Source organism: Schistocerca americana, chromosome 2, assembly GCF_021461395.2.
Source record: "Schistocerca americana isolate TAMUIC-IGC-003095 chromosome 2, iqSchAmer2.1, whole genome shotgun sequence".
Classification (NCBI taxonomy): Eukaryota; Metazoa; Arthropoda; class Insecta; order Orthoptera; family Acrididae; genus Schistocerca; species Schistocerca americana.
The window spans coordinates 113,529,476-113,542,681 of NC_060120.1; the positions used below are offsets into that span (position 1 = coordinate 113,529,476).

The window sequence follows — 13,206 nt, forward strand, 5'->3', positions numbered from 1 at the left end:
CTGCCGTTCAGAAACCAAGAGCGTGCATAATCCACAAGCTAAACAACTGCAGTGGAGAACCAACCAGTTTACTGAACACCAGATTTCTGGCGGTAGAAAAACGGGATTTAGCTCTTGTATGTGTGATGATAACATTCATTTCATGTGATTAATAATGTTAGTACACGCTTTTCAAAATACAAAATGCGGTCCGTGTTAGCTTCGTTAAGTACTTGCAGGACAGTTTAGGTATCAAAATCACTGAAAGGTTGATTATTTTTTACAACTTTAAATGTAGTGCGAGATATATTTGCTGTCAGCTCTTGTTCATTCTGAGATGCACAAGTGCAAGCATTTTCCAAAGCCTTCTCTTTAGCGCAAAGTAATATATGGGCAACAGTTAAATGAGCGGCATTTTTATTAAATTTAAATTTTTTTTCCTCAAAAAAGCCCCCTCTTCTTTTCCTGAATGACCTAAAGATGACATCGGTATGGAAGCCCAAAAATGTGCAATGTTTATGCCTTGCTTATTTCTTTCTGAGATCAAACTTCTTACTTCTTTGGAAATTTTGTAACTAAGTTTTTTGTTTGAAACGATTACCCAGTCATTTTTCTTACAAAATACGGTTTCTTGAGCCAGAGTCCAACACTTATCATTTGACTTGCTACCGTACATAAGCTCGTTCACTGTATTTTCACAGTGGGTTCAGTGTTGAGGTTTACATTTTTACGAGGGTGAATCAAATGAAAACCTTAAATTTGTAATAACAAATAGAAATTTCGCGCCTTTATCCTGTAAGTTGGTAAGCATGCTACAAACAACGTGCAGAATGACATGTAGGTGGCAGCATCAGTATAATGATAGCCGTCCCACCTGCGACTTGCACCAGGGAAGAACAGCGTTCTGTTATTCGGTTTTTGCGTAGTGAAGGTGTGAAACCTACTGAAATTCATCGACGAATGAAGGTTCAGTACGGTGATGCATGTTTGTCACAGCAGCAAGTCTAAGAATGGAGTAGGAAGTTCGCAAATGGTGTGACTTCAGTGGTAGATGCTCCTCGTCCAGGTCAGGCACAACGAGTTGTGACTCCACAGAACATTGCAGCAGTTGAAGCCATAGTGAAGGAAAACCGCCGAGTGACACTGAATGACATTGCAGCATGTTTACAGATTAGTCATGGGTCAGCAAACCACGTTGTTCATGATGTGCTCCAGTTGCACAAAGTGTCTGCAAGATGGGTGCCGCGGCAGCTGACTTCTGAAATGAGAGAACGATGTGTTGATGCTTGTGAAGAGCTTCTTCAGCACTTTGAACGAGAAGGTGATGGCTTCCTTGCAAGAATCTTTACTGGGGACGATACCTGGGTTCACTTCCACCCATCTTAAACGAAGAGAGCGAGCAAGGAATGGCGCCATTCCTCATCACCAAAACCAAAGAAGTTTCGAACAGAACTATTAGCAGGGCAGGTTATGCTGACTCTTTTTTGGGACGAAAAAGGCGTCATTTTGGAGCATTGCATGCCTAGAGGGACCACTGTCACCAGTGCATCATACACAGATCTCCTAAAAAATCGTCTGCAGCCTGCAATCAAATCAAAGCGACGTGGATTGCTGTCAGCAGGTGTCCTATTGCAATATGACAATGCAAGGCCCCACACTGCCCGTACAACAGTTGCAACAATCACAGACCTGCATTTTAAGTGTCTTCCTCATCCACCTTACTCACCAGACATTGCTCCAAGTGATTTCCATATGTCTGGACCACTCAAAGACGCAATGGAAGGAAAGAAGTTCCATTCTGATGAAGAGATACGCCATGCGGTGCATGAGTGGTTGTGCGGACTACCAAAAGAATTTTTTTCCAAAGGAATTTATGCACTTTGTAAGCGCTGGAGGACTTGCATTTAGCATGGGGGAGATTATGTTGAAAAGTGATACAGCTTTGTACCACTTCTGCACAATAAATAATATTTTAAAAAATATTTAAGGTTTTCATTTGATTCACCCTCGTACTTTTATCATCAGATTAGAGTTTTAGATTAGATTAGTACTTTTTCCATAGATCATGAATATGACACTTTGTAATGATGTCGAACATGTCAGGTTAATAAAAGCTGTCTATACAAGATATTACATTACACAAAATATTACATGACACTTAATATTTTTAATTTTTTTTGTGGGGTTTGGGGAAATTACCCACTTACCATATCCAAAAATTCATCTAATGAGTAGAAAGAGTTGCCATTAAGAAATTCTTTTAATTTCCTTTTAAATGATGTATGGCTAATATGGCTATCTGTCAGACTTTTGATGCTATTAGGTAGGTGACCAAAGACTTTTGTGGCAGCATAATTTACCCCCTTCTGAGCCAAAGTTAGATTTAACCTTGAGTAGTGAAGATCATCGTTTCTCCTAGTGTTGTAGCCATGTACGCTGCTATTACTTTCGAATTCCAGTGATATCGTCAAAATTCCTAACTTTTCCCTCGCGCAGTAATTATTGTAAAGTTTTAGCGTTTTCAATGGAGGAGAGCAAGTACAATAGTTGCTGTCCATCTTACCTTAACCTCTAAGCTAACTTGCCACAAAAGGCAGGACATGCCGTACAGTCACACATAACAACCAACAAGAAGGGAACAGTAAGTGAGTAATAAAGTATGCCATGTCCCGTGTGTCTGCTCATTCACAGAACAAGAACGTAGACTTACTGACTGGTTACCAGCGATTCAACAATTCATTTGTGGAGAATGGTAGCCCCTTGCTTCAAAACGATCGAAAGAGTTAAATGTATTGCTTTTCCTACCATAGACTGCACTGGCATCGTTCATCTGTCGATTAACACCGTGAAAAAAAGCAAGTAAATCCGATGTATGTCCATGAAATACACCGTTGGCAAATTTTTAAGCACTCCTACACCGTAAAGATGTTACCTTGCGGACAGAAACTTAAAGAGTGCGCCTCCCCCCAGGAAAAGAGTACAGGTTAAATGTATTATGTGCCAAATGTGGCCATACTTCATTGTGGTGGGGCTTGAAAGAGTCATTTACCGTACGTTTACGATTTCTGCAAGTATTTTTTGATTTGATCTTCATTTAAAATGTTTAAATACAAAACTTGCTCTTTCTAGGCTAGTCTAGCGTATTGTATTCGTTTATGCTGCTTCAATAAAACTTTTGAAAATATTTTTGTGGCTTTTTTTCTTGTAAATGGCCTGTATTTGCACTTCATTTTTAGCGCTGTATTACGAGATTTTTGTGAATCTTCTTTTCGAATAGAAATATAAGGTGCATTGAAATGTAAAAAGACAATTGGTAAAAAGTAAGTAAACTGTTTATCTTTCGAAACTAATCACCATAAGTTAACTCATTTATCACGCTGTGAGACAAGACGGTCAATGGCCTTCTTGTAAAAATGTTTGCAGTTGCCTATGGAACCCTAATTGTACTCAGGCATGCACCTCTTCGTCCAAAGCAAATGGATGGCCACGAATTCTTACTTAGGGACCCAAAAATATGGAAATCATATAGGGATAAATCGGAATTGTATGGAGAATGTGTAAGGGCTTCCCAGTGAAACTTCTGCAGCGTAGACAAGGTAGCCTTGGCAACATGTGGTGCCACCCTGGGTATAATCATGGCTCTGTAGGAAACTGCAAACATTTCTCCATGAGGGCAGTGACTGCCTTGTCTCACAGTGAGATGACTGTCTTAACTTATGGCGATTAGTTTTGAAGTAATAAACAGTTTACTTTTTTTCCCCTCTGTATCATTTTCGTTTGACTGCACCGTATAATAGACAATAACGTTTTCTTGCATCCTGTCATTTACTAAGTGTATCAAAGGAATAAATTCTGAACCATGTTCCTTCATGACACCTGCCCTATCAAACTGGCATTCTATGTTCTGCACGTAACTTTTTCAATAAAACTTTAAAAATAAGACACTGAATTTATTATGCTTTGTGTTTATAGAACAAGGTCGCTACAATATCTTACGTTCATCCATACAATTTCACAAGTCCACTCGAGTTAGCCATTGTTTTCGGTTTCAGCACGATCACCGTAAAATATTGTCTGTTTTCTCATCTTGCACAAAAAGATACCTACATCAATGATTAATAATCTTTGCGCATTTTTCCTGCGCACCGAATGAATGATTGTATATGCTACATTCATGTCAGACTAGGACTGTAGACAAACGCCAAACAAAATAAAATATTGTGCTTTGTCTCGTATTGTACAACATTGACATGAATAAACAAATATCAGTGTTCTCCCCTACTTCCCACACTCTAGTGTACAATTGCCCACATTGCTCTCTCCCGTAACCTGCTCGGTAGACATTCTCACGTGTCGGACCAGACTGGTTCAAGGGTCAAAACTACACAGCCCACTTGTGGGCTCCAGTCCAGGAGAGATGAGAAATGGCGAGGTTCAACATCTTCGCCCTTAAGGTATGTTTTCTTAAGCGATACAAATTGCTGCTGCCTGCAATATATTCCGACAATGTTGCCCAAAACTCTTACGGTCACGCGATTTGCAGTCACATGTGCTACCACATTATCGGCCACTATTGCCGAGTAATGTTTCCAACAATACATTTCTGGGCCAGAAGTGTTTATGTGGGGCCACACTATTGCCACACAATGGATGAACACAAGCTAGTGGAAGTTAGTGCAGCTCTCCTGCTGTTACATTACACAGTGACTCAAGTTACACTTATGCTCATAAATTATGGATAATGCTGATACATGGTGAAACAATGCTCTGGTGGGCCGTTTGCAGGTTTAAATCACCTCGGGGTATGACCATGCGGTGCATTTGACCTGCAGTCATCGCATGGTGGCGCTGGCAGTAGTCCACATATGCAGAGGTGTGTTGGTGCATGTCAGAGTACGGTGCAGCGAGTATGTGTGCAGATGTTTTCAGAGCTGCTAATGGTGACTGTGCATTGAAAATGGCTCAAAGAACTGATATTGATGACGTTATGAGGGTTAGAATAGTAGGGTGACTGGAGGCTGGTCGAACACAGCAGGTCGTAGCACGGGCCCCCTGTGTGCCACAAGTGTGATCTCAAGATTATGGCAACAATTCCAGCAGACAGGAAATGTATACGGGAGCTACAGTATGGGACGTCCAAAGTGCACAACACCACAAGAAGATCAATATCTCACCATCAGTGCCCGCAGACAGCCACGGAGTACTGGAGGTAGCCTTGCTCGGGACCTTACTGCAGCCACTGGAACAGTTGTCACCAGACACACAGTCTACAGACGACTGGACAGACATGGTTTATTCACCTGGAGACCTGCAAAGTGCATTCCACTGACCCCTGGTCACAGGGGAGCCCTAAAGCCTGGTGTCAAGAACACAGTAAATGGTCATTGGAACAGTTGTCCCAGGTTATGTTCACGGACGAGTCCAGGTATAGTCTGAACAGTGATTCTCGCTGGACTTTCATCTGGCATGGACGAGGAACCAGATACCAACCCCTTAATGTTAGATTAGATTAGATTAGATTAATACTAGTTCCACGATATTTCGTAATGATGTGGAACGAGTCGAATTTTCTAATACATGACATAATTAGGTTAATTTAACAACATACTTAAGTTAATATAACAACTTTATTTTTTTGTGTTTTTTGTTTTTCTTTTTTATTATTATTTTTTTTATTTTTTAAATTTTTTTTTCTTAATTTATATCTAAAAATTCCTCTATGGAGTAGAATGAGTTGTCATTCAGAAATTCTTTTAATTTCTTCTTAAATACTTGTTGGTTATCTGTCAGACTTTTGATACTATTTGGTAAGTGACCAAAGACTTTAGTGCCAGTATAATTCACCCCTTTCTGTGCCAAAGTTAGATTTAATCTTGAATAGTGAAGATCATCCTTTCTCCTAGTATTGTAGTTATGCACACTGCTATTACTTTTGAATTGGGTTTGGTTGTTAATAACAAATTTCATAAGAGAGTATATATACTGAGAAGCTACCGTGAATATCCCTAGATCCTTAAATAAATGTCTGCAGGATGATCTTGGGTGGACTCCAGCTATTATTCTGATTACACGCTTTTGTGCAATAAATACTTTATTCCTCAGTGATGAATTCCCCCAAAATATGATGCCATATGAAAGCAATGAGTGAAAATAGGCGTAGTAAGCTAATTTACTAAGATGTTTATCACCAAAATTTGCAATGACCCTTATTGCATAAGTAGATGAACTCAAACGTTTCAGCAGATCATCAATGTGTTTCTTCCAATTTAATCTCTCATCAATGGACACACCTAAAATTTTGGAATATTCTACCTTAGCTATATGCTTCTGATTAAGGTCTATATTTATTAATGGCGTCATACCATTCCCTGTACGGAACTTTATGTACTGTGTCTTATCAAAATTCAGTGAGAGTCCGTTTACAAGGAACCACTTAGTAATTTTCTGAAAGACAGTACTGACAATTTCATCAGTTAATTCTTGTTTGTCAGGTGTGATTACTATACTTGTATCATCAGCAAAGAGAACTAACTTTGCCTCTTCATGAATATAGAATGGCAAGTCATTAATATATAATAAGAACAACAAAGGACCCAAGACTGACCCTTGTGGAACCCCATGCTTGATAGTTCCCCAGTTTGAGGAATGTGCTGATCTTTGCATGTTACGAGAACTACTTATTTCAACTTTCTGCACTCTTCCAGTTAGGTACGAATTAAACCAATTGTGCACTGTCCCACTCATGCCACAATACTTGAGCTTGTCTAGCAGAATTTCATGATTTACACAATCAAAAGCCTTGAAAGAGACTTGTATGGAGTTCGTGGTTTGATGGTGTGGGGTGGGATTATGATTGGTGCAAGTACACCCCTGCACGTCTTTGACAGAGAAACTGTAACAGGTCAGGTGTATCAGGACATCATTTTGCACCAGTATGTCTGACTGTTCAGGGGTGCAGTGGGTCCCACCTTCCTCCTGATGGATGATAATGCATGGCCCCACCGAGCTGCCATCATGGAGGAGTACCTTGAAACAGAAGATATCAGGCAAATGGAGTGACCTGCCTGTTCTCCAGACCTAAACCCCATCGAGTATGTCTGGGATGCTTTCGGTCGACGTATCACTGCACGTCTTCAAACCCCTATGACACTTCAGGAGCTCTGACAGGCACTGGTGCAAGAATTTAAGGCTATACCCCAGCAACTGCTCGACCACCTGATCCAGAGTATACCAACCTGTTGTGCGGCCTGTGTACGTGTGCATGGTGATCATATCCCATATTGATGTTGGGGTACATGCACACGAAACAGTGGTATTTTGTAGCACATGTGTTTCAGGACGGTTTTCTCAACTTATCACCAATACTGTGGACTTGCCGATCCATGTCGTGTGTGTTCCCTATGTGCCTATCCTATTAGCACCAGTTTTGTGTAGTGCCATGTTGTGTGGCACCACATTCTGCAATTATCCTTAATTTATGAGCATGAGTGTAAAATGAAAAAGAGAAATCAGCCTTTATGGGTAAGCTATTTTTTAAGTAGGCTGAACACTTAAGGTAAGAGTGCACATCGAAAGAAACCATGTTATCATGCACTACTATTTTTCATCATAGTCACCTCCAACACTGAGACATTTCTCGTAGTGTGCAATCAGTTTGAGGAGACTGCTCTGGTAAAACTCGGTTCCCTGCAGTACAAGGAATTATCGCAAAACCTGCTCCATCTCAGCTGCACAGCTCTCAAATTACTCTCAGTAGTGACAACGAGCATCTGATATCCATGCATGATACTGGCACACTCATCTATGACAGTCATGTGGCATCAAAAAGTTCTGAACTCAGTACTCCAGGTTCCAATACAGATATTTCCACATCCACATAATGGACACCTACAGATCAAATTGGCTGTATATTGTATCCAAAAAGACGTGTGCATTATGTAGCATTCTGCTCAAGGTATCTTTGAGCAATAATTTGTAGCTAGCGTTCATCAGCTGATTTTGTTGGCTGCTTGTAACCACTTTGAGGTTGATCTTAAATATTTCATGTCTCTCAGTAGTGGCTGAATGTTCAAATGATATCGCTGTGGCAGTGCCAATAATGTGGTCAGAGTGTCATCTTGACAAACTTTTTTGTTAAAAATTGGCAGTGTTTGTGTGGCCTAAGCTTTAAATTACTCTTTGTGGCATGTTCACTGACTGAACAGTAGACACAAGCTGCAGTGCCCTGTCCATGATTGGAGAGGCAACACATTCTACAGATCTCCATTGAGAATGAAGGTTTACTTTTACCTCCATTACACAGGTAGCTACAGACAGGGATTTCTGTAGTCAAAATAAATTTGAGAAAGAAGTTAATTATGCATGCACAACAATGCAAATCATAATGGTAGCAGAAAAATTTTTGAGCAGTTCTTGTCATTAACTATAAATGAACCAGTATAACCTATTGTTTTATGGTGATGGAAATGATCCATATGTGTTTACTGTAACAAATGGGTTTCTTGACAGTTATTTAAAAGTATTAATTGTACACTTTAAAAATCAGTTTCACATGTCTGTGATGGCACTGAATGAAAACTGCAATTCTTGAGCCTTCAAGTAAGAGCTGCTTAGTTTATGTTGAAAATATACATATTAGTAGTGTCCTGTCCCATCAAATATTCACATAATAAAATAAAATAATAGAAATATCAGAATCATTGGTAAAATGGCAATATTAGGAAAAGGATAGATTGGTACTTGCTATACAGTGGATGTTGAGTTGCAGACTGGTGCATGAAAAAGACTGCTAAACTAGTAAGGTTTTGGCCAAAGAACCTTTTTTTGGAATAGTCAACACACACATGTTCATGCAAACACAACTCACACGCATGGCTACTGTCTCACTGCCAAGGCCAGAATAAGTGGGTAACATACTCTTATGTAATTTCTGTTATGTCCATGACGTTTGACTGAAAGCTTCCAGGCAAGAATTTTGTCTAACAATAACCCAGTGTTTTTTTAAATTCAAAAATCAAAATACATGTATTACTGATGTCACTTGAAGTGCATTCAAAGTTTTCATGGTCATAATTTTCTACTCAAGCATTATTGTAAAGGTTGAATTGCCAGAGGTGAGAGTGTCATTTAGTAAACTGGTTGTTTAAATGCACTTTTTCTATTTTGCAGGTGTCTGCAGACATGTCAGAAGAAGGAAAAATGACGGCTTTGGAGGTTGTACAGAAAGGGAACCAAAAATTTACATTTGATGTTTATAAGGTCAGTTACTAATTATGAAATTAATTTATTGTTTATTTCCTCCCATTACCTGCATGTGAGTAATTTGTCACAAATACTGGTCAATTCAGCTAGACTGTTACATAGTGATAGATATGTCTGTCTATGGGATGATAAATACACACTAGAATATCACAGCATTAATGGTGATAGGACACTAAATAATGTAACTGTTACAAAAAAGTCTTCATTGGAATAGTCAACACACACACACACACACACACACACACACACACACACACACACACACACACACACAACTCACACGCATGGCTACTGTCTCTCATTGCCAAGGCCAGAATAAGTGGGTAACATACTCTTAAGTAATTTGTTATATCCATGACATTAGACTGAAAGCTTGCAGGCAAGAATTTTGTCAAACAATGTTTCCATTACATTTGCTCATTAATGTTGTATGTGGTTGCTAATAAACATTTATTTCAAGTAGTTGAAAATTGACATTATCAGAACAGACAGATAATATCCATAGAAGCTTTGCTTCTTTATTCTGTATTATGTACCCAGAAGTTTTACAGGTTACCCACAGACATAAAGCAAAAACATCCCTGCAGATCTAACAAAGAGAAAAATATTAAACTATTTCTCATTAGTGTCACATTCTACAAATTATGTAATAGTGTTTATTCAGGGATTTAAAACCCTTGTTCTTTACTAAATAAAAATAATTTTAATATAGGCAGTGCATCCCTATTTGTAGCGAACCACTGCTTACTACAACTACTGTCCACACCAGACGTAAGTCAGGCGTCTGCAGAAAGTGTAGTTCATGCCAACATTCAAATGGTGTTCTTGCAACTACCTGATGCAGTTGCTAGGGGCAGCCCAGTCAGTTAACACCATCACTTGGTCCACTGTGCATATGCAGCACAACACCAGCAACACCTGATGGTAATAGTGTCTTTATCAGGGCAGTATTGACCTCTGGGCTCCAGTTGTTACATGTGTTTGAGGCATGAAAACTAATTTCATTGTTTATTGTTGTTACTCCTTGACTAAATAAACTTTATCTTTTTTATGGCTGCATATATCATTGTGTTCCTAGTTAGGACACAAGTTGCAACATCGAGTATCAAATTTTCGTGTGTTTCAAATTCTGTGGTTTTTCTGCCCTTTGATTTTTCCATGGAGTCTTTACTCCAGTCACTTCTGACAAAAGGAAACACATATAGCCCTTCATGCCATTCAGGATGGTTGACACAAGATCTGTAAGGCCCTTTTCTTACCATAGATACCCCCTCATACACATCACTTAAGGTGCCAGTTATTTCCTCTGCAAGAACCTGTGTTGCTTTCTTTTGACAATATGTGTAGTTTGCAGTCCTCCTGTTGCCACAAACATATGATTGTGGTCACTGTGCATGTTGAATTTTACCAAAGTCACAAACAGTTACAGCAATTGTACTGAGTTTGTGTGTCTGAGCTTCACAGCCTTAGTCATGTGTCGATTTAATAAGGCTAAGTCTCAGGAGTCTCGGTCAGAGAGACAATTCTTTGTTTTCCCCCTGATATTGGTGCACATCAATATGCCCTTCAGTTTGAGGGCCCTACCTTAGAAGAGGTTTTGAATATTGCACAGTTTTTTGAGGTCTTCCATGCTGCAAGCCACCAATTAGAGGCTTGGAGTAATGTTGCTGATGTTGACAGAATGTAGCCCCAGCACATGGAGCCCAGTGCACTGGAGGAAGAGTTGATAGCTGCAGCACAAATGAGCCAACTGGGCCTAGGTGAACAAACACGTCATGAGCAGCAAGAATAGTAAATGTTACTTCCTTCATGCCGCTCTTGTTTTGTACAGCATCAGTGGGTGGCCAGCCCCAACTGGAATGTCTCGCGCCATAATTTTTTTAAAGATGTCACATAGCAGCAGTATGTCAATCTCAACCTCCCAAAGAGTCATTACAGGAATCAATTGTTGTTCATATTCACACTGTTTCAATGTTGTATTTGCCATTGTCTGCAGGCTAGGACAAACTTCTCATTGAAGTGTGGGTGACGGATAAGCCATATCTCCTGCAAGCCATCACCAGGCTGCCATATCACTACTCAACTCACAGATGTACACCAGACTAACATCCCAAACGTTGGCACTCATCAAGTGTTGATTGGTAGGATATAAGAAACATCAGATACCTGTTCTCGACCAATTCATGGCTGACACAGTTTACAGGTCAGTTGTCCATGTGATGTACTTAGAGTTTAATGATGTGAGTACTGGAAATTTGTTTCAGTTGGCTGCTTTTGCTACTGTTGGTCTACATGTACATCTACATCTACATGGTTACTCTGCAATTCACACTTAAGTGCCTGGCAGAGGGTTCATCGACCCATTTTCACACTACTTCTCTACCATTCCACTCTCGAATGGTGAGTGGAAAAAAGGAACACCTAAATCTTTCCGTTCAAGCTCTGATTTCTCTTATTTTATTATGATGATCATTTCTCCCTCGTAGGTGGGTGTCAACAAAATATTTTCACATTCAGGAAGGAAAGTTGGTGATTGAAATTTCGTAAATAGATATCATCAAAAAGAAAACCGCCTTTGTTTCAGTGACTGCCACCCCACCTCGCGTATCATATCAGTGACACTCTCACCCCTATTGCACAATAACACAAAATGAGCTGCCCTTCTTTGTACTTTTTCTATGTCCTCCGTCAATCTAACCTGGTAAGGATCCCACACTGCACAGCAATATTCCAGTAGAGGATGGACAAGTGTAATGTATGCTGTCTCTTAAGTGGGTTTGTCACATCTTCTAAGTGTTCTGCCAACAAAGTGCAGTCTTTGTTTTGCCTTCCCGACAATATTATGTATGTGGTCTTTGCAGTTTAAGTTGCTTATAATTGTAATTCCTAGGTATTTAGTCGAATTGACAGCCCTTAGATTTGTGTGATTAATCATATACCCAAAATTTATTGGATTTCTTTTAGTACATATGTGAATGACCTTGCACTTTTCTTTGTTTAGTGCCAATTGCCATTTTTCGCACCATACAGAAATTCTCTCTAGATCATTTTGTAATTGAATTTGATCGTCTGATGATTTTACAGGATGGTAAATCACAGCATCATCTGCAAACAATCTAAGGGGACTGCTCGATTATCACCTAGATCATTTATGTAAATCAGAAACAGCAGAGGGCCTATCACACTACCATGTGGAACACGAGATATCACTTATTTTCTACTTGATCATTTACCATCTATCACTATGAACTGTGATCTCTCTGAGAGGAAATCACAAATCCAGTCACACAACTGAGACGATACTCCATGTGCACGTAATTTGATTAAAATATATCTAAAACCAAAGATAATGTGACTCACCAAACGAAAGCGCTGGCACACAAACATACACACAAAATTCAAGATTTCGCAACCAACGGTTGCTTCATCAGGAAAGAGGGAAGGAGAGGGAACGATGAAAGGATGTGGGTTTTAAGGAAGAGGGTAAGGAGTCATTCCAATCCCGGGAGCGGAAAGACTTACCTTAGGGGGAAAAAGGACAGGTATACACTCGCACACACACACATATCCATCGGCACATACACAGACACAAGCAGACATTTGTAAAGGCCAAATGTCTGCTTGTGTCTGTGTATGTGCGGATGGATGTGTGTGTGTGTGTGTGTGTGTGTGTGTGTGTGTGTGTGTGTGTGTGTGTGTGTGTGCGAGTGTATACCTGTCCTTTTTTCCCCCTAAGGTAAGTCTTTCCGCTCCCGGGATTGGAATGACTCCTTACCCTCTCCCTTAAAACCCACATCCTTTCATCTTTTCCTCTCCTTCCCTCTTTCCTGATGAAGCAACCGTTGGTTGCGAAAGCTTGAATTATGTGTGTGTGTTTGTGTGTCTATCAACATGCCAGCGCTTTCGTTTGGTAAGTCACATCATCTTTGTTTTTAGATATATTTTTCCCATGTGGATTGTTTCCCT

At 39.8% G+C, this 13,206-nt stretch overlaps 1 protein-coding gene across 7 annotated transcripts in view; it reads left to right on the top strand.

Moving 5' to 3' along the window:
- Positions 1–13,206, top strand: part of LOC124596608 (leukocyte elastase inhibitor-like) — a 170,053-nt gene that overhangs the window by 32,437 nt on the left and 124,410 nt on the right. For all 7 annotated transcript variants that reach the window (XM_047135827.1, XM_047135828.1, XM_047135832.1 and 4 more), the window contains exon 2: positions 9,148–9,237. In XM_047135827.1, coding sequence (XP_046991783.1) covers positions 9,148–9,237 — 90 coding nt within the window. The remainder of the gene's footprint in view (positions 1–9,147; positions 9,238–13,206) is intronic.